This window comes from Pelophylax lessonae, assembly GCF_965119305.1.
Source record: "Pelophylax lessonae genome assembly, chromosome: 7".
NCBI lineage: Eukaryota > Metazoa > Chordata > Amphibia > Anura > Ranidae > Pelophylax > Pelophylax lessonae.
Window position 1 is genome coordinate 301,929,305 of NC_138774.1, and position 24,609 is coordinate 301,953,913.

Here is a 24,609-nt window from a genome sequence, read left to right on the forward strand (position 1 = left end):
GGGGTATATATTCCTGGGGTGTGGGGTCTATGCTGGGGGTATATATTTCTGGAGTGCGGGGTCAGTGCTGGGGTATATATTCCTGGGGTGCGGGGTCAGTGCTGGGGGTATATATTCCTGGGGTGCGGGGTCTATGCTGGGGGTATATATTCCTGGGGTGCGGGGTCTATGCTGGGGGTATATATTCCTGGGGTGCGGGGTCAGTGCTGGGGGTATATATTTCTGGGGTGCGGGGTCAGTGCTGGGGGTATATATTCCTGGGGTGCGGGGTCAGTGCTGGGGGTATATATTCCTGGGGTGCGGGGTCAGTGCTGGGGGTATATATTCCTGGGGTGTGGGGTCTATGCTGGGGGTATATATTTCTGGAGTGCGGGGTCAGTGCTGGGGTATATATTCCTGGGGTGCGGGGTCAGTGCTGGGGGTATATATTCCTGGGGTGCGGGGTCTATGCTGGGGGTATATATTCCTGGGGTGCGGGGTCTATGCTGGGGGTATATATTCCTGGGGTGCGGGGTCAGTGCTGGGGGTATATATTTCTGGGGTGCGGGGTCAGTGCTGGGGGTATATATTCCTGGGGTGCGGGGTCTATGCTGGGGGTATATATTCCTGGGGTGCGGGGTCAGTGCTGGGGGTATATATTCCTGGGGTGCGCGGTCTCCTCTCTGGCCATGTATGGGGAATCCTGTGCCGGGATCGGTCGGTCTCCATAGATCTGACTCTCCGTCTCTCAGATTTCTCTCTCTGCTCCATTAGACAAGCTGATGAAGAATATCAGATTCTGGCCAATTCCTGGCGCTACTCCAGCGCCTTCACCAACAGAATATTCTTCGCAATGGTGGACTTTGATGAAGGATCCGATGTTTTCCAAATGGTAAATCCCCTCCTCTTCTCTCCCTCCGATCCCCCCTCCTCTTCTTCTCTCCCTCCGATCCCCCCTTCTCTTCTCTCCCTCCCTCCGATCCCCCTTCTCTTCTCTCCCTCCCTCCGATCTCCCTTCTCTTCTCTCCCTCCCTCCCGATCCCCCTTCTCTTCTCTCCCTCCCTCCGATCCCCCTTCTCTTCTCTCCCTCCCTCCGATCCCCCTTCTCTTCTCTCCCTCCCTCCGATCTCCCTTCTCTTCTCTCCCTCCCTCCCGATCCCCCTTCTCTTCTCTCCCTCCCTCCGATCCCCCTTCTCTTCTCTCCCTCCCTCCGATCTCCCTTCTCTTCTCTCCCTCCCTCCGATCCCCCTTCTCTTCTCTCCCTCCCTCCGATCTCCCTTCTCTTCTCTCCCTCCCTCCGATCCCCCTTCTCTCCCTCCCTCCGATCCCCCTTCTCTCCCTCCCTCCGATCCCCCTTCTCTCCCTCCCTCCGATCCCCCTTCTCTCCCTCCCTCCGATCCCCCTTCTCTTCTCTCCCTCCCTCCGATCCCCCTTCTCTTCTTCCCTCCCTCCGATTCCCCCCTTCTCTTTTCTCTCCCTCCCTCCGATTCCCCCCTTCTCTTCTCTCCCTCCCTCCGATCCCCCCTTCTCTTCTTCCCTCCCTCCGATCCCCCTTCTCTTCTCTCCCTCCCGATCCCCCCTTTTCTTCTTCCCTCCCTCCGATCCCCCTTCTCTTCTCTCCCTCCCTCCGATCCCCCCTTCTCTTCTCTCCCTCCCTCCGATCCCCCCCTTCTCTTCTTCCCTCCCTCCGATCCCCCCTTCTCTTTTCTCCCTCCCTCCGATCCCCCCCTTCTCTTCTCTCCCTCCCTCCGATCCCCCCTTCTCTTCTTCCCTCCCTCCCTCCGATCCCCCCTTCTCTTCTTCCCTCCCTCCCTCCGATCCCCCCTTCTCTTCTTCCCTCCCTCCCTCCCTCCGATCCCCCCTTCTCTTCTCTCCCTCCCTCCGATCCCCCTTCTCTTCTTCCCTCCCTCCCTCCCTCCCTCCCTCCCTCCCTCCGATCCCCCTTCTCTTCTCTCCCTCCCTCCGATCCCCCTTCTCTTCTTCCCTCCCTCCCTCCCTCCGATCCCCCCTTCTCTTCTTCCCTCCCTCCCTCCGATCCCCCTTCTCTTCTTCCCTCCCTCCCTCCGATCCCCCTTCTCTTCTCTTCTTCCCTCCCTCCGATCCCCCTTCTCTTCTTCCCTCCCTCCGATCCCCCTTCTCTTCTTCCCTCCCTCCGATCCCCCCTTCTCTTCTTCCCTCCCTCCGATCCCCCCTTCTCTACTCCCTTCCCTCCGATCCCCCTTCTCTACTCCCTTCCCTCCGATCCCCCTTCTCTACTCCCTTCCCTCCGATCCCCCTTCTCTTCTTCCCTCCCTTCCCTCCGATCCCCCTTCTCTTCTTCCCTCCCTCCGATCCCCCCTTCTCTTATACATATAGTTACATAGTTACATAGTAGGTGAGGTTGAATAAAGACAATAGTCCATCCAGTTCAACCTGTGTAGGTGTGTGTGACTGTAATCATCTAACATAGCCCTCAATCTCCTGATCCTTGAGATGTAAGTCTAAGAGTCTTTTGAAAGTCACCATACTACCCGCAGAAACCACCTCTTGTGGTAGACAATTCCACAATCTTGTAGCCCTAACAGTAAAGAACCCCCCACGTTGCCTGAGGTTAAAACGCTTCTCCTCTAATCGCATTGTATGTCCTCGAGTCCTCATGCAATCCCTTCGAATGAACAGCTTTTCTTCTAAGCTGAGATCCCCATTAAGATATTTATAAATTGCTATCATGTCCCCTCTCAGACGTCTCTTCTCCAGGGAAAATAAATCGAGCGATTGCAGCCGCTCTTCATAGGTAAGGTCCTCCAATCCCCTAATTAGTTTAGTTGGCCTTCTCTGGACTCTCTCCAGCTCCAACACATCCCTCCTGAGGACTGGCGACCAGAACTGGACGGAATACTCCAGATGCGGTCGGACCAGAGATTTATAAAGTGGAAGGATTATAGTCTTATCTCTGGAATACATCCCTTTCTTTATGCATGCTAATATTCTGCTGGCTTTGGAAGCTGCCGCTTGACATTGCATGCTGTTGCCTAATCTATCATCAACCAAGACTCCCAGATCTTTCTCCATTTTTGACTCCCCCAAGGGTTCCCCTCCTAACGTGTATTGTGCTTTTATGTTTTTGGTCCCCAAGTGCAAAACCTTACACTTCTCCACATTAAACCTCATTTGCCATGTCGTTGCCCACTCCGTAATTTTGTCCAGGTCATTCTGTAGGATATCTGCTTCATGCTGTGCAGTTATTGCCCTGCCCAATTTTGTGTCATCTGCAAAAACTGATAACGAACTCCTGATCCCGTCCTCAATGCTGTTTATGAATAAATTGAACAAGGTTGGTCCCAGGACTGAGCCCTGGGGCACCCAGCTTACTACCTCAGACCACTTCTTCCCTCCCTCCCTCCCTCCGATCCCCCTTCTCTTCTCTCCCTCCCTCCGATCCCCCTTCTCTTCTCTCCCTCCCTCCGATCCCCCCTTCTCTTCTCTCCCTCCCTCCGATCCCCTCTTCTCTTCTTCCCTCCCTCCCTCCGATCCCCTCTTCTCTTCTTCCCTCCCTCCCTCCGATCCCCCTTCTCTTCTTCCCTCCCTCCGATCTCCCTTTCTCTTCTTCCCTCCCTCCGATCCCCCTTCTCTTCTTCCCTCCCTCCGATCCCCCCTTCTCTTCTTCCCTCCCTCCGATCCCCCCTTCTCTTCTCTCCCTCCCTCCGATCCCCCCTTCTCTTCTCTCCCTCCCTCCGATCCCCCCTTCTCTTCTCTCCCTCCCTCCGATCCCCCCTTCTCTTCTCTCCCTCCCTCCGATCCCCCCTTCTCTTCTCTCCCTCCCTCCCTCCGATCCCCCTTCTCTTCTTCCCTCCCTCCGATCCCCCTTCTCTTCTTCCCTCCCTCCCTCCCTCCGATCCCCCTTCTCTTCTTCCCTCCCTCCCTCCGATCCCCCTTCTCTTCTTCCCTCCCTCCCTCCGATCCCCCTTCTCTACTTCCCTCCCTTCCCTCCGACCCCCCTTCTCTTCTTCCCTCCCTCCCTCCGATCCCCCTTCTCTTCTTCCCTCCCTCCCTCCGATCCCCCTTCTCTTCTTCCCTCCCTCCCTCCGATCCCCCCTTCTCTACTCCCTTCCCTCCCTCGACCTGCAATAAGTCTATAGTTGCCTTTGGGATTTGAGGGGTATCTGTTGGTGGAATGGGGTGCCCATGGAATGTAGCGTTTTGTCTGTGCCTGTATACATGTGATGTGTATATATGTGTATGTGATGTGTGTGTATACATGTGATGTGTGTGTGTGTATACATGTGATGTGTATATATGTGTATGTGATGTGTGTGTATACATGTGATGTGTGTGTGTGTATACATGTGATGTGTATACATGTGATGTGTATATATGTGATGTGATGTGTGTGTATGTGATGTGTATATATGTGATGTGTGTGTATATATGTGTATGTGATCTGTCCAATGAGGATGCTGATTGCTGTCTGATCCTCGGCCCCAGAAATCTCTCCATGAGATGTGACCATAGAATGAATATTCACCATCGTTCCTCCTGACGTTTTCCCTCTCTCTCCGTCTTCTTCCCAATAGCTAAACATGAACTCTGCACCGACCTTCATTCATTTCCCCCCTAAAGGGAAACCTAAAAGGGGGGACACGTATGAGCTGCAGGTCCGAGGATTTGCTGCAGAACAGATCGCTCGATGGATCGCAGACCGCTCCGATGTCAATGTGAGTTTTCGCTGCAGGACATTTTTTATTATTTCTGTTACCAAAAATGCGTTTTGTTCAGAAGATCCATTTCTAACATTGCCAACAGATTTCATATTTCTGGTTTTCAGCCGGCTCTTCAGATAAAAGACATGAATGAGTCAGAGGAGAGCTACCCTTCCCCCTCTCCTGATAGCGGAGAGTCAGGCCTAGTGCTGGACATGAATGAGTCAGAGGAGAGCTACCCTTCCCCCTCTCCTGATAGCGGAGAGTCAGGCCTAGTGCTGGACATGAATGAGTCCGAGGAGAGCTACCCTTCCCCCTCTCCTGATAGCGGAGAGTCAGGCCTAGTGCTGGACATGAATGAGTCATAGGAAAGCTACCCTTCCCCCTCTCCTGATAGCGGAGAGTCAGGCCTAGTGCTGGACATGAATGAGTCAGAGGAGAGCTACCCTTCCCCCTCTCCTGATAGCGGAGAGTCAGGCCTAGTGCTGGACATGAATGAGTCATAGGAGAGCTACCCTTCCCCCTCTCCTGATATCGGAGAGTCAGGCCTAGTGCTGGACATGAATGAGTCCGAGGAGAGCTACCCTTCCCCCACTCCTGATAGCGGAGAGTCAGGCCTAGTGCTGGACATGAATGAGTCCGAGGAGAGCTACCCTTCCCCCTCTCCTGATAGCGGAGAGTCAGGCCTAGTGCTGGACATGAATGAGTCAGAGGAGAGCTACCCTTCCCCCTCTCCTGATAGTGGAGAGTCAGGCCTAGTGCTGGACATGAATAAGTCCGAGGAGAGCTACCCTTCCCCCTCTCCTGATAGCGGAGAGTCAGGCCTAGTGCTGGACATGAATGAGTCATAGGAGAGCTACCCTTCCCCCTCTCCTGATAGCGGAGAGTCAGGCCTAGTGCTGGACATGAATGAGTCATAGGAGAGCTACCCTTCCCCCTCTCCTGATAGCGGAGAGTCAGGCCTAGTGCTGGACATGAATGAGTCCGAGGAGAGCTACCCTTCCCCCTCTCCTGATAGCGGAGAGTCAGGCCTAGTGCTGGACATGAATGAGTCATAGGAGAGCTACCCTTCCCCCTCTCCTGATAGCGGAGAGTCAGGCCTAGTGCTGGACATGAATGAGTCAGAGGAGAGCTACCCTTCCCCCTCTCCTGATAGTGGAGAGTCAGGCCTAGTGCTGGACATGAATAAGTCCGAGGAGAGCTACCCTTCCCCCTCTCCTGATAGCGGAGAGTCAGGCCTAGTGCTGGACATGAATGAGTCATAGGAGAGCTACCCTTCCCCCTCTCCTGATAGCGGAGAGTCAGGCCTAGTGCTGGACATGAATGAGTCATAGGAGAGCTACCCTTCCCCCTCTCCTGATAGCGGAGAGTCAGGCCTAGTGCTGGACATGAATGAGTCCGAGGAGAGCTACCCTTCCCCCTCTCCTGATAGTGGAGAGTCAGGCCTAGTGCTGGACATGAATGAGTCCGAGGAGAGCTACCCTTCCCCCTCTCCTGATAGCGGAGAGTCAGGCCTAGTGCTGGACATGAATGAGTCAGAGGAGAGCTACCCTTCCCCCTCTCCTGATAGTGGAGAGTCAGGCCTAGTGCTGGACATGAATAAGTCCGAGGAGAGCTACCCTTCCCCCTCTCCTGATAGCGGAGAGTCAGGCCTAGTGCTGGACATGAATGAGTCAGAGGAGAGCTACCCTTCCCCCTCTCCTGATAGCGGAGAGTCAGGCCTAGTGCTGGACATGAATGAGTCCGAGGAGAGCTACCCTTCCCCCTCTCCTGATAGCGGAGAGTCAGGCCTAGTGCTGGACATGAATGAGTCATAGGAGAGCTACCCTTCCCCCTCTCCTGATAGCGGAGAGTCAGGCCTAGTGCTGGACATGAATGAGTCCGAGGAGAGCTACCCTTCCCCCTCTCCTGATAGCGGAGAGTCAGGCCTAGTGCTGGACATGAATGAGTCAGAGGAGAGCTACCCTTCCCCCTCTCCTGATAGCGGAGAGTCAGGCCTAGTGCTGGACATGAATGAGTCCGAGGAGAGCTACCCTTCCCCCTCTCCTGATAGCGGAGAGTCAGGCCTAGTGCTGGACATGAATGAGTCATAGGAGAGCTACCCTTCCCCCTCTCCTGATAGCGGAGAGTCAGGCCTAGTGCTGGACATGAATGAGTCAGAGGAGAGCTACCCTTCCCCCTCTCCTGATAGTGGAGAGTCAGGCCTAGTGCTGGACATGAATAAGTCCGAGGAGAGCTACCCTTCCCCCTCTCCTGATAGCGGAGAGTCAGGCCTAGTGCTGGACATGAATGAGTCATAGGAGAGCTACCCTTCCCCCTCTCCTGATAGCGGAGAGTCAGGCCTAGTGCTGGACATGAATGAGTCATAGGAGAGCTACCCTTCCCCCTCTCCTGATAGCGGAGAGTCAGGCCTAGTGCTGGACATGAATGAGTCCGAGGAGAGCTACCCTTCCCCCTCTCCTGATAGCGGAGAGTCAGGCCTAGTGCTGGACATGAATGAGTCATAGGAGAGCTACCCTTCCCCCTCTCCTGATAGCGGAGAGTCAGGCCTAGTGCTGGACATGAATGAGTCCGAGGAGAGCTACCCTTCCCCCTCTCCTGATAGTGGAGAGTCAGGCCTAGTGCTGGACATGAATGAGTCCGAGGAGAGCTACCCTTCCCCCTCTCCTGATAACGGAGAGTCAGGCCTAGTGCTGGACATGAATGAGTCCGAGGAGAGCTACCCTTCCCCCCTCTCCTGATAGTGGAGAGTCAGGCCTAGTGCTGGACATGAATAAGTCCGAGGAGAGCTACCCTTCCCCCTCTCCTGATAGCGGAGAGTCAGGCCTAGTGCTGGACATGAATGAGTCATAGGAGAGCTACCCTTCCCCCTCTCCTGATAGCGGAGAGTCAGGCCTAGTGCTGGACATGAATGAGTCCGAGGAGAGCTACCCTTCCCCCTCTCCTGATAGCGGAGAGTCAGGCCTAGTGCTGGACATGAATGAGTCAGAGGAGAGCTACCCTTCCCCCTCTCCTGATAGCGGAGAGTCAGGCCTAGTGCTGGACATGAATGAGTCAGAGGAGAGCTACCCTTCCCCCTCTCCTGATAGCGGAGAGTCAGGCCTAGTGCTGGACATGAATGAGTCATAGGAGAGCTACCCTTCCCCCTCTCCTGATATCGGAGAGTCAGGCCTAGTGCTGGACATGAATGAGTCAGAGGAGAGCTACCCTTCCCCCTCTCCTGATAGCGGAGAGTCAGGCCTAGTGCTGGACATGAATGAGTCCGAGGAGAGCTACCCTTCCCCCTCTCCTGATAGCGGAGAGTCAGGCCTAGTGCTGGACATGAATGAGTCCGAGGAGAGCTACCCTTCCCCCTCTCCTGATAGCGGAGAGTCAGGCCTAGTGCTGGACATGAATGAGTCATAGGAGAGCTACCCTTCCCCCTCTCCTGATAGCGGAGAGTCAGGCCTAGTGCTGGACATGAATGAGTCATAGGAGAGCTACCCTTCCCCCTCTCCTGATAGCGGAGAGTCAGGCCTAGTGCTGGACATGAATGAGTCAGAGGAGAGCTACCCTTCCCCCTCTCCTGATATCGGAGAGTCAGGCCTAGTGCTGGACATGAATGAGTCATAGGAGAGCTACCCTTCCCCCCTCTCCTGATATCGGAGAGTCAGGCCTAGTGCTGGACATGAATGAGTCAGAGGAGAGCTACCCTTCCCCCTCTCCTGATAGCGGAGAGTCAGGCCTAGTGCTGGACATGAATGAGTCATAGGAGAGCTACCCTTCCCCCTCTCCTGATATCGGAGAGTCAGGCCTAGTGCTGGACATGAATGAGTCATAGGAGAGCTACCCTTCCCCCTCTCCTGATAGCGGAGAGTCAGGCCTAGTGCTGGACATGAATGAGTCATAGGAGAGCTACCCTTCCCCCTCTCCTGATAGTGGAGAGTCAGGCCTAGTGCTGGACATGAATGAGTCAGAGGAGAGCTACCCTGCCCCCTCTCCTGATAGTGGAGAGTCAGGCCTAGTGCTGGACATGAATGAGTCAGAGGAGAGCTACCCTTCCCCCCTCTCCTGATAGCGGAGAGTCAGGCCTAGTGCTGGACATGAATGAGTCAGAGGAGAGCTACCCTTCCCCCTCTCCTGATAGCGGAGAGTCAGGCCTAGTGCTGGACATGAATGAGTCCGAGGAGAGCTACCCTTCCCCCTCTCCTGATAGTGGAGAGTCAGGCCTAGTGCTGGACATGAATGAGTCATAGGAGAGCTACCCTTCCCCCTCTCCTGATAGTGGAGAGTCAGGCCTAGTGCTGGACATGAATGAGTCAGAGGAGAGCTACCCTTCCCCCTCTCCTGATAGTGGAGAGTCAGGCCTAGTGCTGGACATGAATGAGTCATAGGAGAGCTACCCTTCCCCCTCTCCTGATAGCGGAGAGTCAGGCCTAGTGCTGGACATGAATGAGTCATAGGAGAGCTACCCTTCCCCCTCTCCTGATAGTGGAGAGTCAGGCCTAGTGCTGGACATGAATGAGTCAGAGGAGAGCTACCCTTCCCCCTCTCCTGATAGTGGAGAGTCAGGCCTAGTGCTGGACATGAATGAGTCTGAGGAGAGCTACCCTTCCCCCTCTCCTGATAGTGGAGAGTCAGGCCTAGTGCTGGACATGAATGAGTCAGAGGAGAGCTACCCTTCCCCCTCTCCTGATAGCGGAGAGTCAGGCCTAGTGCTGGACATGAATGAGTCATAGGAGAGCTACCCTTCCCCCTCTCCTGATAGCGGAGAGTCAGGCCTAGTGCTGGACATGAATGAGTCCGAGGAGAGCTACCCTTCCCCCTCTCCTGATAGCGGAGAGTCAGGTCTAGTGCTGGACATGAATGAGTCATAGGAGAGCTACCCTTCCCCCTCTCCTGATAGTGGAGAGTCAGGTCTAGTGCTGGACATGAATGAGTCATAGGAGAGCTACCCTTCCCCCTCTCCTGATAGCGGAGAGTCAGGCCTAGTGCTGGACATGAATGAGTCATAGGAGAGCTACCCTTCCCCCTCTCCTGATATCGGAGAGTCAGGCCTAGTGCTGGACATGAATGAGTCCGAGGAGAGCTACCCTTCCCCCTCTCCTGATAGTAGAGAGTCAGGCCTAGTGCTGGACATGAATGAGTCATAGGAGAGCTACCCTTCCCCCTCTCCTGATATCGGAGAGTCAGGCCTAGTGCTGGACATGAATGAGTCATAGGAGAGCTACCCTTCCCCCTCTCCTGATAGCGGAGAGTCAGGCCTAGTGCTGGACATGAATGAGTCCGAGGAGAGCTACCCTTCCCCCTCTCCTGATAGTGGAGAGTCAGGCCTAGTGCTGGACATGAATGAGTCATAGGAGAGCTACCCTTCCCCCTCTCCTGATAGTGGAGAGTCTGGCCTAGTGCTGGGCTTGCTTGTTGGAAAGCCCGGCATGCTTTTGGTTTTGTGTCCTCTTCCAGTTACAAGGCTTCGCTCCTTTTTCCATTTTCCCATTCTTCTTCTATTTTATTTTGTCTTCCACAGATCCGTGTAATAAGACCTCCGAATTATGCTGGGCCGCTGATGCTGGGCTTGCTGTTGGCTGTGATTGGTGGATTGGTGTATTTACGGAGAAGTAACCTCGACTTCCTCTATAACAAGACTGGATGGGCCTTGGCTGCTTTGGTATCTTACTTTATATATAATATCTCAGTGTTTGTAGTTTGCCTGCAATTCAACCAGAATGCGACTTTTTACTGCCTAACTAAACTTTCCATGCAGCAGGGATAATATAAAGGGCAATTATCTGACCCTCCAAGGAGCTCCTCCCCGCCCTGATCCTGGGGGGGGGGGCTCTCCTCCCTGCCCTGACCCTGGGGGGGGGGGGCTCTCCTCCCTGCCCTGACCCTGGGGGGGGGGGGCTCTCCTCCCTGCCCTGACCCTGGGGGGGGGGGGGCTCTCCTCCCTGCCCTGACCCTGGGGGGGGGGCTCTCCTCCCTGCCCTGACCCTGGGGGGGGCTCTCCTCCCTGCCCTGACCCTGGGGGGGGGCTCTCCTCCCTGCCCTGACCCTGGGGGGGGGCTCTCCTCCCTGCCCTGACCCTGGGGGGGGGGGGCTCTCCTCCCTGCCCTGACCCTGGGGGGGGGGGGCTCTCCTCCCTGCCCTGACCCTGGGGGGGGGAGCTCTCCTCCCTGCCCTGACCCTGGGGGGGGGGGGCTCTCCTCCCTGCCCTGACCCTGGGGGGGGGAGCTCTCCTCCCTGCCCTGACCCTGGGGGGGGGCTCTCCTCCCCGTCCTGACCCAGGGGGGGGGGCTCTCCTCCCCGTCCTGACCCAGGGGGGGGGGGGGCTCTCCTCCCCGCCCTGACCCTGGGGGCATAGATTTGGCTCCAATAGTTGAGAATCTTATTTGTGATTTGCAGGCCTTTTGTGGCCGCCTTAGCTTTAAGAGACATACATACAATTGGTTCGGACTGTTTTCAGTCTCGGACAATTCGTTATTATTTTCCCCACAGTGGTTCGTCTATTACTCCTGACACCACAAATCTAGAACCATCCATAGAACATTGTCCATACATACTATCCATTCCTGTCACCGTGTAATGCTTGGAGGGGGTGTAGCCGTCCCTGGAGCGGGATCTATCAGGCAGTATAGTCCATGTTTGTCTGAACCTCCATAGCAGAATATTGGGGTTTTCTGTACCTCCTGATGGTCTGTGTAGAAGGTGTTTTGATCCAAAGAAGACATCTTAATGACGCCACTTTTATTTTGGGTGATGCAGATTTCTTCACCCCGTCACAATTCTTCTTTACTTAGAATGGACAATTCATGGTGAACACAATGAATGTAATGTCTTCCCATCCCCCTCTGTGTTTTCTTCCTCTCAGTGTTTTGTGTTGGCGATGACTTCTGGACAAATGTGGAATCACATCCGGGGACCGCCGTATGCGCACAAGAACCCCCATAACGGCCAAGTGGTAAATACGTCTTCTCTTCTATTCCATCATGGTATGAGCGGCTATAAACCCCAATGTGTGAGAGGGTCACCTACAGATCTGTGACTAAACATCCCAAAGACTATGTGCTCCCCCATAACCGACAATACATCTCATACTAAGCTGGGGGGCCATCCACAACGGGCACAGCATGTCCCATGTTCTGATGGATTAGTGGTAGGGAAGGAAGCCCATGTCCCATGTTCTGATGGATTAGTGGTAGGGAAGGAAGTCCATGTCCCATGTTCTGATGGATTAGTGGTAGGGAAGGAAGCCCATGTCCCATGTTCTGATGGATTAGTGGTAGGGAAGGAAGTCCATGTCCCATGTTCTGATGGATTAGTAGAAGGGAAGGAAGTCCATGTCCCATGTTCTGATGGATTAGTGGTAGGGAAGGAAGCCCATGCCCCATGTTCTGATGGATTAGTAGTAGGGAAGGAAGTCCACGTCCCATGTTCTGATGGATTAGTGGTAGGGAAGGAAGTCCATGTCCCATGTTCTGATGGATTAGTAGTAGGGAAGGAAGCCCATGTCCCATGTTCTGATGGATTAGTAGTAGGGAAGGAAGCCCATGTCCCATGTTCTGATGGATTAGTGGTAGGGAAGGAAGTCCATGTCCCATGTTCTGATGGATTAGTAGGAGGGAAGGAAGTCCATGTCCCATGTTCTGATGGATTAGTAGTAGGGAAGGAAGCCCATGTCCCATGTTCTGATGGATTAGTGGTAGGGAAGGAAGCCCATGTCCCATGTTCTGATGGATTAGTGGTAGGGAAGGAAGTCCATGTCCCATGTTCTGATGGATTAGTGGTAGGGAAGGAAGTCCATGTCCCATGTTCTGATGGATTAGTGGTAGGGAAGGAAGTCCATGTCCCATGTTCTGATGGATTAGTAGTAGGGAAGGAAGCCCATGTCCCATGTTCTGATTGATTAGTGGTAGGGAAGGAAGCCCATGTCCCATGTTCTGATGGATTAGTGGTAGGGAAGGAAGTCCATGTCCCATGTTCTGATGGATTAGTAGTAGGGAAGGAAGCCCATGTCCTATGTTCTGATGGATTAGTGGTAGGGAAGGAAGCCCATGTCCCATGTTCTGATGGATTAGTAGAAGGGAAGGAAGTCCATGTCCCATGTTCTGATGGATTAGTAGTAGGGAAGGAAGCCCATGTCCCATGTCCTGATGGATTAGTAGTAGGGAAGGAAGCCCATGTCCCATGTTCTGATGGATTAGTAATAGGGAAGGAAGCCCATGTCCCATGTTCTGATGGATTAGTGGTAGGGAAGGAAGCCCATGTCCCATGTTCTGATGGATTAGTAGTAGGGAAGGAAGCCCATGTCCCATGTTCTGATGGATTAGTAGAAGGGAAGGATGTCCATGTCCCATGTTCTGATGGATTAGTGGTAGGGAAGGAAGCCCATGTCCCATGTTCTGATGGATTAGTAGGAGGGAAGGAAGTCCATGTCCCATGTTCTGATGGATTAGTAGTAGGGAAGGAAGTCCATGTCCCATGTCCTGATGGATTAGTGGTAGGGAAGGAAGCCCATGTCCCATGTTCTGATGGATTAGTGGTAGGGAAGGAAGTCCATGTCCCATGTTCTGATGGATTAGTAGTAGGGAAGGAAGTCCATGTCCCATGTCCTGATGGATTAGTGGTAGGGAAGGAAGTCCATGTCCCATGTTCTGATGGATTAGTAGTAGGGAAGGAAGTCCATGTCCCATGTTCTGATGGATTAGTAGGAGGGAAGGAAGCCCATGTCCCATGTTCTGATGGATTAGTAGTAGGGAAGGAAGTCCATGTCCCATGTTCTGATGGATTAGTAGTAGGGAAGGAAGTCCATGTCCCATGTCCTGATGGATTAGTGGTAGGGAAGGAAGTTCATGTCCCATGTTCTGATGGATTAGTAGGAGGGAAGGAAGCCCATGTCCCATGTTCTGATGGATTAGTAGTAGGGAAGGAAGTCCATGTCCCATGTTCTGATGGATTAGTGGTAGGGAAGGAAGTCCATGTCCCATGTTCTGATGGATTAGTAGTAGGGAAGGAAGCCCATGTCCCATGTTCTGATGGATTAGTAGTAGGGAAGGAAGCCCATGTCCCATGTTCTGATGGATTAGTGGTAGGGAAGGAAGTCCATGTCCCATGTTCTGATGGATTAGTGGTAGGGAAGGAAGCCCATGTCCCATGTTCTGATGGATTAGTGGTAGGGAAGGAAGTCCATGTCCCATGTTCTGATGGATTAGTAGTAGGGAAGGAAGCCCATGTCCCATGTTCTGATGGATTAGTAGTAGGGAAGGAAGCCCATGTCCCATGTTCTGATGGATTAGTGGTAGGGAAGGAAGTCCATGTCCCATGTTCTGATGGATTAGTAGAAGGGAAGGAAGTCCATGTCCCATGTTCTGATGGATTAGTGGTAGGGAAGGAAGTCCATGTCCCATGTTCTGATGGATTAGTAGGAGGGAAGGAAGTCCATGTCCCATGTTCTGATGGATTAGTAGGAGGGAAGGAAGTCCATGTCCCATGTTCTGATGGATTAGTAGTAGGGAAGGAAGCCCATGCCCCATGTTCTGATGGATTAGTAGTAGGGAAGGAAGTCCATGTCCCATGTTCTGATGGATTAGTAGTAGGGAAGGAAGTCCATGTCCCATGTTCTGATGGATTAGTAGTAGGGAAGGAAGTCCATGTCCCATGTTCTGATGGATTAGTAGGAGGGAAGGAAGTCCAGGTCCCATGTTCTGATGGATTAGTAGGAGGGAAGGAAGCCCATGTCCCATGTTCTGATGGATTAGTGGTAGGGAAGGAAGCCCATGTCCCATGTTCTGATGGATTAGTGGTAGGGAAGGAAGTCCATGTCCCATGTTCTGATGGATTAGTGGTAGGGAAGGAAGTCCATGTCCCATGTTCTGATGGATTAGTGGTAGGGAAGGAAGCCCATGTCCCATGTTCTGATGGATTAGTAGTAGGGAAGGAAGTCCATGTCCCATGTTCTGATGGATTAGTAGTAGGGAAGGAAGTCCATGTCCCATGTTCTGATGGATTAGTGGTAGGAAAGGAAGCCCATGTCCCATGTTCTGATGGATTAGTGGTAGGGAAGGAAGTCCATGTCCCATGTTCTGATGGATTAGTGGTAGGAAAGGAAGCCCATGTCCCATGTTCTGATGGATTAGTGGTAGGGAAGGAAGTCCATGTCCCATGTTCTGATGGATTAGTAGTAGGGAAGGAAGCCCATGCCCCATGTTCTGATGGATTAGTAGTAGGGAAGGAAGTCCATGTCCCATGTTCTGATGGATTAGTAGTAGGGAAGGAAGTCCATGTCCCATGTTCTGATGGATTAGTAGTAGGGAAGGAAGTCCATGTCCCATGTTCTGATGGATTAGTAGTAGGGAAGGAAGTCCATGTCCCATGTTCTGATGGATTAGTGGTAGGGAAGGAAGTCCATGTCCCATGTTCTGATGGATTAGTAGTAGGGAAGGAAGCCCATGTCCCATGTTCTGATGGATTAGTAGTAGGGAAGGAAGCCCATGTCCCATGTTCTGATGGATTAGTGGTAGGGAAGGAAGTCCATGTCCCATGTTCTGATGGATTAGTAGGAGGGAAGGAAGTCCATGTCCCATGTTCTGATGGATTAGTAGTAGGGAAGGAAGCCCATGTCCCATGTTCTGATGGATTAGTGGTAGGGAAGGAAGTCCATGTCCCATGTTCTGATGGATTAGTAGTAGGGAAGGAAGTCCATGTCCCATGTTCTGATGGATTAGTGGTAGGGAAGGAAGTCCATGTCCCATGTTCTGATGGATTAGTGGTAGGGAAGGAAGCCCATGTCCCATGTTCTGATGGATTAGTAGTAGGGAAGGAAGTCTATGTCCCATGTCCTGATGGATTAGTAGTAGGGAAGGAAGCCCATGTCCCATGTTCTGATGGATTAGTGGTAGGGAAGGAAGCCCATGTCCCATGTTCTGATGGATTAGTGGTAGGGAAGGAAGCCCATGCCCCATGTTCTGATGGATTAGTAGTAGGGAAGGAAGTCCACGTCCCATGTTCTGATGGATTAGTGGTAGGGAAGGAAGTCCATGTCCCATGTTCTGATGGATTAGTAGTAGGGAAGGAAGCCCATGTCCCATGTTCTGATGGATTAGTAGTAGGGAAGGAAGCCCATGTCCCATGTTCTGATGGATTAGTGGTAGGGAAGGAAGTCCATGTCCCATGTTCTGATGGATTAGTAGGAGGGAAGGAAGTCCATGTCCCATGTTCTGATGGATTAGTAGTAGGGAAGGAAGCCCATGTCCCATGTTCTGATGGATTAGTGGTAGGGAAGGAAGCCCATGTCCCATGTTCTGATGGATTAGTGGTAGGGAAGGAAGTCCATGTCCCATGTTCTGATGGATTAGTGGTAGGGAAGGAAGTCCATGTCCCATGTTCTGATGGATTAGTGGTAGGGAAGGAAGTCCATGTCCCATGTTCTGATGGATTAGTAGTAGGGAAGGAAGCCCATGTCCCATGTTCTGATTGATTAGTGGTAGGGAAGGAAGCCCATGTCCCATGTTCTGATGGATTAGTGGTAGGGAAGGAAGTCCATGTCCCATGTTCTGATGGATTAGTAGTAGGGAAGGAAGCCCATGTCCTATGTTCTGATGGATTAGTGGTAGGGAAGGAAGCCCATGTCCCATGTTCTGATGGATTAGTAGAAGGGAAGGAAGTCCATGTCCCATGTTCTGATGGATTAGTAGTAGGGAAGGAAGCCCATGTCCCATGTCCTGATGGATTAGTAGTAGGGAAGGAAGCCCATGTCCCATGTTCTGATGGATTAGTAATAGGGAAGGAAGCCCATGTCCCATGTTCTGATGGATTAGTGGTAGGGAAGGAAGCCCATGTCCCATGTTCTGATGGATTAGTAGTAGGGAAGGAAGCCCATGTCCCATGTTCTGATGGATTAGTAGAAGGGAAGGATGTCCATGTCCCATGTTCTGATGGATTAGTGGTAGGGAAGGAAGCCCATGTCCCATGTTCTGATGGATTAGTAGGAGGGAAGGAAGTCCATGTCCCATGTTCTGATGGATTAGTAGTAGGGAAGGAAGTCCATGTCCCATGTCCTGATGGATTAGTGGTAGGGAAGGAAGCCCATGTCCCATGTTCTGATGGATTAGTGGTAGGGAAGGAAGTCCATGTCCCATGTTCTGATGGATTAGTAGTAGGGAAGGAAGTCCATGTCCCATGTCCTGATGGATTAGTGGTAGGGAAGGAAGTCCATGTCCCATGTTCTGATGGATTAGTAGTAGGGAAGGAAGTCCATGTCCCATGTTCTGATGGATTAGTAGGAGGGAAGGAAGCCCATGTCCCATGTTCTGATGGATTAGTAGTAGGGAAGGAAGTCCATGTCCCATGTTCTGATGGATTAGTAGTAGGGAAGGAAGTCCATGTCCCATGTCCTGATGGATTAGTGGTAGGGAAGGAAGTTCATGTCCCATGTTCTGATGGATTAGTAGGAGGGAAGGAAGCCCATGTCCCATGTTCTGATGGATTAGTAGTAGGGAAGGAAGTCCATGTCCCATGTTCTGATGGATTAGTGGTAGGGAAGGAAGTCCATGTCCCATGTTCTGATGGATTAGTAGTAGGGAAGGAAGCCCATGTCCCATGTTCTGATGGATTAGTAGTAGGGAAGGAAGCCCATGTCCCATGTTCTGATGGATTAGTGGTAGGGAAGGAAGTCCATGTCCCATGTTCTGATGGATTAGTGGTAGGGAAGGAAGCCCATGTCCCATGTTCTGATGGATTAGTGGTAGGGAAGGAAGTCCATGTCCCATGTTCTGATGGATTAGTAGTAGGGAAGGAAGCCCATGTCCCATGTTCTGATGGATTAGTAGTAGGGAAGGAAGCCCATGTCCCATGTTCTGATGGATTAGTGGTAGGGAAGGAAGTCCATGTCCCATGTTCTGATGGATTAGTAGAAGGGAAGGAAGTCCATGTCCCATGTTCTGATGGATTAGTGGTAGGGAAGGAAGTCCATGTCCCATGTTCTGATGGATTAGTAGGAGGGAAGGAAGTCCATGTCCCATGTTCTGATGGATTAGTAGGAGGGAAGGAAGTCCATGTCCCATGTTCTGATGGATTAGTAGTAGGGAAGGAAGCCCATGCCCCATGTTCTGATGGATTAGTAGTAGGGAAGGAAGTCCATGTCCCATGTTCTGATGGATTAGTAGTAGGGAAGGAAGTCCATGTCCCATGTTCTGATGGATTAGTAGTAGGGAAGGAAGTCCATGTCCCATGTTCTGATGGATTAGTAGGAGGGAAGGAAGTCCAGGTCCCATGTTCTGATGGATTAGTAGGAGGGAAGGAAGCCCATGTCCCATGTTCTGATGGATTAGTGGTAGGGAAGGAAGCCCATGTCCCATGTTCTGATGGATTAGTGGTAGGGAAGGAAGTCCATGTCCCATGTTCTGATGGATTAGTGGTAGGGAAGGAAGTCCATGTCCCATGTTCTGATGGATTAGTAGTAGGGAAGGAAGCCCATGTCCCATGTTCTGATGGATTAGTAGTAGGGAAGGAAGTCCATGTCCCATGTTCTGATGGATTAGTAGTAGGGAAGGAAGTCCATGTCCCATGTTCTGATGGATTAGTAGTAGGGAAGGAAGCCCATGTCCCATGTTCTGATTGATTAGTGGTAGGGAAGGAAGCCCATGTCCCATGTTCTGATGGATTAGTGGTAGGGAAGGAAGTCCATGTCCCATGTTCTGATGGATTAGTAGTAGGGAAGGAAGCCCATGTCCTATGTTCTGATGGATTAGTGGTAGGGAAGGAAGCCCATGTCCCATGTTCTGATGGATTAGTAGAAGGGAAGGAAGTCCATGTCCCATGTTCTGATGGATTAGTAGTAGGGAAGGAAGCCCATGTCCCATGTCCTGATGGATTAGTAGTAGGGAAGGAAGCCCATGTCCCATGTTCTGATGGATTAGTAATAGGGAAGGAAGCCCATGTCCCATGTTCTGATGGATTAGTGGTAGGGAAGGAAGCCCATGTCCCATGTTCTGATGGATTAGTAGTAGGGAAGGAAGCCCATGTCCCATGTTCTGATGGATTAGTAGAAGGGAAGGATGTCCATGTCCCATGTTCTGATGGATTAGTGGTAGGGAAGGAAGCCCATGTCCCATGTTCTGATGGATTAGTAGGAGGGAAGGAAGTCCATGTCCCATGTTCTGATGGATTAGTAGTAGGGAAGGAAGTCCATGTCCCATGTCCTGATGGATTAGTGGTAGGGAAGGAAGCCCATGTCCCATGTTCTGATGGATTAGTGGTAGGGAAGGAAGTCCATGTCCCATGTTCTGATGGATTAGTAGTAGGGAAGGAAGTCCATGTCCCATGTCCTGATGGATTAGTGGTAGGGAAGGAAGTCCATGTCCCATGTTCTGATGGATTAGTAGTAGGGAAGGAAGTCCATGTCCCATGTTCTGATGGATTAGTAGGAGGGAAGGAAGCCCATGTCCCATGTTCTGATGGATTAGTAGTAGGGAAGGAAGTCCATGTCCCATGTTCTGATGGATTAGTAGTAGGGAAGGAAGTCCATGTCCCATGTCCTGATGGATTAGTGGTAGGGAAGGAAGTTCATGTCCCATGTTCTGATGGATTAGTAGGAGGGAAGGAAGCCCATGTCCCATGTTCTGATGGATTAGTAGTAGGGAAGGAAGTCCATGTCCCATGTTCTGATGGATTAGTGGTAGGGAAGGAAGTCCATGTCCCATGTTCTGATGGATTAGTAGTAGGGAAGGAAGCCCATGTCCCATGTTCTGATGGATTAGTAGTAGGGAAGGAAGCCCATGTCCCATGTTCTGATGGATTAGTGGTAGGGAAGGAAGTCCATGTCCCATGTTCTGATGGATTAGTGGTAGGGAAGGAAGCCCATGTCCCATGTTCTGATGGATTAGTGGTAGGGAAGGAAGTCCATGTCCCATGTTCTGATGGATTAGTAGTAGGGAAGGAAGCCCATGTCCCATGTTCTGATGGATTAGTAGTAGGGAAGGAAGCCCATGTCCCATGTTCTGATGGATTAGTGGTAGGGAAGGAAGTCCATGTCCCATGTTCTGATGGATTAGTAGAAGGGAAGGAAGTCCATGTCCCATGTTCTGATGGATTAGTGGTAGGGAAGGAAGTCCATGTCCCATGTTCTGATGGATTAGTAGGAGGGAAGGAAGTCCATGTCCCATGTTCTGATGGATTAGTAGGAGGGAAGGAAGTCCATGTCCCATGTTCTGATGGATTAGTAGTAGGGAAGGAAGCCCATGCCCCATGTTCTGATGGATTAGTAGTAGGGAAGGAAGTCCATGTCCCATGTTCTGATGGATTAGTAGTAGGGAAGGAAGTCCATGTCCCATGTTCTGATGGATTAGTAGTAGGGAAGGAAGTCCATGTCCCATGTTCTGATGGATTAGTAGGAGGGAAGGAAGTCCAGGTCCCATGTTCTGATGGATTAGTAGGAGGGAAGGAAGCCCATGTCCCATGTTCTGATGGATTAGTGGTAGGGAAGGAAGCCCATGTCCCATGTTCTGATGGATTAGTGGTAGGGAAGGAAGTCCATGTCCCATGTTCTGATGGATTAGTGGTAGGGAAGGAAGTCCATGTCCCATGTTCTGATGGATTAGTAGTAGGGAAGGAAGCCCATGTCCCATGTTCTGATGGATTAGTAGTAGGGAAGGAAGTCCATGTCCCATGTTCTGATGGATTAGTAGTAGGGAAGGAAGTCCATGTCCCATGTTCTGATGGATTAGTGGTAGGAAAGGAAGCCCATGTCCCATGTTCTGATGGATTAGTGGTAGGGAAGGAAGTCCATGTCCCATGTTCTGATGGATTAGTGGTAGGAAAGGAAGCCCATGTCCCATGTTCTGATGGATTAGTGGTAGGGAAGGAAGTCCATGTCCCATGTTCTGATGGATTAGTAGTAGGGAAGGAAGCCCATGCCCCATGTTCTGATGGATTAGTAGTAGGGAAGGAAGTCCATGTCCCATGTTCTGATGGATTAGTAGTAGGGAAGGAAGTCCATGTCCCATGTTCTGATGGATTAGTAGTAGGGAAGGAAGTCCATGTCCCATGTTCTGATGGATTAGTAGTAGGGAAGGAAGTCCATGTCCCATGTTCTGATGGATTAGTGGTAGGGAAGGAAGTCCATGTCCCATGTTCTGATGGATTAGTAGTAGGGAAGGAAGCCCATGTCCCATGTTCTGATGGATTAGTAGTAGGGAAGGAAGCCCATGTCCCATGTTCTGATGGATTAGTGGTAGGGAAGGAAGTCCATGTCCCATGTTCTGATGGATTAGTAGGAGGGAAGGAAGTCCATGTCCCATGTTCTGATGGATTAGTAGTAGGGAAGGAAGCCCATGTCCCATGTTCTGATGGATTAGTGGTAGGGAAGGAAGTCCATGTCCCATGTTCTGATGGATTAGTAGTAGGGAAGGAAGTCCATGTCCCATGTTCTGATGGATTAGTGGTAGGGAAGGAAGTCCATGTCCCATGTTCTGATGGATTAGTGGTAGGGAAGGAAGCCCATGTCCCATGTTCTGATGGATTAGTAGTAGGGAAGGAAGTCTATGTCCCATGTCCTGATGGATTAGTAGTAGGGAAGGAAGCCCATGTCCCATGTTCTGATGGATTAGTGGTAGGGAAGGAAGTCCATGTCCCATGTTCTGATGGATTAGTAGTAGGGAAGGAAGTCCATGTCCCATGTTCTGATGGATTAGTAGTAGGGAAGGAAGTCCATGTCCCATGTTCTGATGGATTAGTAGTAGGGAAGGAAGTCCATGTCCCATGTTCTGATGGATTAGTAGTAGGGAAGGAAGCCCATGCCCCATGTTCTGATGGATTAGTAGTAGGGAAGGAAGCCCATGTCCCATGTTCTGATGGATTAGTAGGAGGGAAGGAAGTCCATGTCCCATGTCCTGATGGATTAGTGGTAGGGAAGGAAGTCCATGTCCCATGTTCTGATGGATTAGTGGTAGGGAAGGAAGTCCATGTCCCATGTTCTGATGGATCAGTGGTAGGGAAGGAAGTCCATGTCCCATGTCCTGATGGATTAGTGGTAGGGAAGGAAGCCCATGTCCCATGTTCTGATGGATTAGTGGTAGGGAAGGAAGTCCATGTCCCATGTTCTGATGGATTAGTAGTAGGGAAGGAAGTCCATGTCCCATGTTCTGATGGATTAGTGGTAGGGAAGGAAGTCCATGCCCCATGTTCTGATGGATTAGTGGTAGGGAAGGAAGCCCATGTCCCATGTTCTGATGGATTAGTGGTAGGGAAGGAAGCCCATGTCCCATGTTCTGATGGATTAGTGGTAGGGAAGGAAGTCCATGTCCCATGTTCTGATGGATTAGTAGAAGGGAAGGAAGTCCATGTCCCATGTTCTGATGGATTAGTAGTAGGGAAGGAAGTCCATGTCCCATGTTCTGATGGATTAGTAGTAGGGAAGGAAGCCCATGTCCCATGTTCTGATGGATTAGTGGTAGGGAAGGAAGTCCATGTCCCATGTTCTGATGGATTAGTAGAAGGGAAGGAAGTCCATGTCCCATGTTCTGATGGATTAGTAGAAGGGAAGGAAGTCCATGTCCCATGTTCTGATGGATTAGTAGGAGGGAAGGAAGCCCATGTCCCATGTTCTGATGGATTAGTAGGAGGGAAGGAAGCCCATGTCCCATGTTCTGATGGATTAGTAGGAGGGAAGGAAGCCCATGTCCCATGTTCTGATGGATTAGTAGGAGGGAAGGAAGTCCATGTCCCATGTTCTGATGGATTGGTAGTAGGGAAGGAAGTCCATGTCTCATGTTCTGATGGATTAGTGGTAGGGAAGGAAGTCCATGTCCCATGTTCTGATGGATTAGTGGTAGGGAAGGAAGTTCATGTCCCATGTTCTGATGGATTAGTGGTAGGGAAGGAAGTCCATGTCCCATGTTCTGATGGATTAGTGGTAGGGAAGGAAGCCCATGTCCCATGTTCTGATGGATTAGTAGGAGGGAAGGAAGTCCATGTCCCATGTTCTGATGGATTAGTGGTAGGGAAGGAAGTCCATGTCCCATGTTCTGATGGATTAGTAGTAGGGAAGGAAGTCCATGTCCCATGTTCTGATGGATTAGTAGTAGGGAAGGAAGTCCATGTCCCATGTTCTGATGGATTAGTAGTAGGGAAGGAAGTCTATGTCCCATGTTCTGATGGATTAGTAGTAGGGAAGGAAGCCCATGCCCCATGTTCTGATGGATTAGTAGTAGGGAAGGAAGCCCATGTCCCATGTTCTGATGGATTAGTAGGAGGGAAGGAAGTCCATGTCCCATGTCCTGATGGATTAGTGGTAGGGAAGGAAGTCCATGTCCCATGTTCTGATGGATTAGTGGTAGGGAAGGAAGTCCATGTCCCATGTTCTGATGGATTAGTGGTAGGGAAGGAAGCCCATGTCCCATGTTCTGATGGATTAGTGGTAGGGAAGGAAGTCCATGTCCCATGTTCTGATGGATTAGTGGTAGGGAAGGAAGTCCATGTCCCATGTTCTGATGGATTAGTGGTAGGGAAGGAAGTCCATGCCCCATGTTCTGATGGATTAGTGGTAGGGAAGGAAGCCCATGTCCCATGTTCTGATGGATTAGTAGAAGGGAAGGAAGTCCATGTCCCATGTTCTGATGGATTAGTGGTAGGGAAGGAAGTCCATGTCCCATGTTCTGATGGATTAGTGGTAGGGAAGGAAGTCCATGTCCCATGTTCTGATGGATTAGTGGTAGGGAAGGAAGCCCATGTCCCATGTTCTGATGGATTAGTGGTAGGGAAGGAAGTCCATGTCCCATGTTCTGATGGATTAGTGGTAGGGAAGGAAGTCCATGTCCCATGTTCTGATGGATTAGTGGTAGGGAAGGAAGCCCATGTCCCATGTTCTGATGGATTAGTGGTAGGGAAGGAAGCCCATGTCCCATGTTCTGATGGATTAGTGGTAGGGAAGGAAGTCCATGTCCCATGTTCTGATGGATTAGTAGAAGGGAAGGAAGTCCATGTCCCATGTTCTGATGGATTAGTAGTAGGGAAGGAAGTCCATGTCCCATGTTCTGATGGATTAGTAGTAGGGAAGGAAGCCCATGTCCCATGTTCTGATGGATTAGTGGTAGGGAAGGAAGTCCATGTCCCATGTTCTGATGGATTAGTAGAAGGGAAGGAAGTCCATGTCCCATGTTCTGATGGATTAGTAGTAGGGAAGGAAGTCCATGTCCCATGTTCTGATGGATTAGTAGTAGGGAAGGAAGCCCATGTCCCATGTTCTGATGGATTAGTGGTAGGGAAGGAAGTCCATGTCCCATGTTCTGATGGATTAGTAGAAGGGAAGGAAGTCCATGTCCCATGTTCTGATGGATTAGTAGAAGGGAAGGAAGTCCATGTCCCATGTTCTGATGGATTAGTAGGAGGGAAGGAAGCCCATGTCCCATGTTCTGATGGATTAGTAGGAGGGAAGGAAGTCCATGTCCCATGTTCTGATGGATTGGTAGTAGGGAAGGAAGTCCATGTCTCATGTTCTGATGGATTAGTGGTAGGGAAGGAAGTCCATGTCCCATGTTCTGATGAATTAGTGGTGGGAAGGAAGTCCATGTCCCATGTTCTGATGAATTAGTGGTAGGGAAGGAAGTCTATGTCCCATGTTCTGATGAATTAGTGGTGGGAAGGTACATTTCATACAGGTTTGTGTGAGCGGCCAGTGAAGTGCAGCCCTAAGAATACATAGGGTAATGTATATTTCTCTTTCGTTCATTGATGTGCACAGCTCCTGATATTTTTTTTTTTTTTAAATTAGGAAAATGTTTTAATGTTTAAAACCCGTAATGTAACAATACAAAATAATACATTCACAGTACACTGGCAATTCCCCCCCCCCCCCTTTTTTTTTTTTTTTGGGTTGCTTTGGGGGCGTAGAAGTCATACAAATATTGGTGTCTATATACAGTCAAACCATTACATGTATATCAGAAATTATACTATTGTTGTTCAGCTCCTGATATTTCTA

General features: G+C 51.0%; 1 protein-coding gene across 1 annotated transcript in view; it reads left to right on the forward strand.

The window, feature by feature from the left end:
• MAGT1 (magnesium transporter 1) overlaps positions 1–24,609 on the forward strand; it is a 63,313-nt gene that overhangs the window by 17,577 nt on the left and 21,127 nt on the right. The window contains exons 3-6 of the mRNA XM_082264343.1: positions 754–871; positions 4,533–4,673; positions 10,165–10,305; positions 11,506–11,595. Of these exons, the coding sequence (XP_082120469.1) occupies positions 754–871; positions 4,533–4,673; positions 10,165–10,305; positions 11,506–11,595 (490 nt within the window). The remainder of the gene's footprint in view (positions 1–753; positions 872–4,532; positions 4,674–10,164; positions 10,306–11,505; positions 11,596–24,609) is intronic.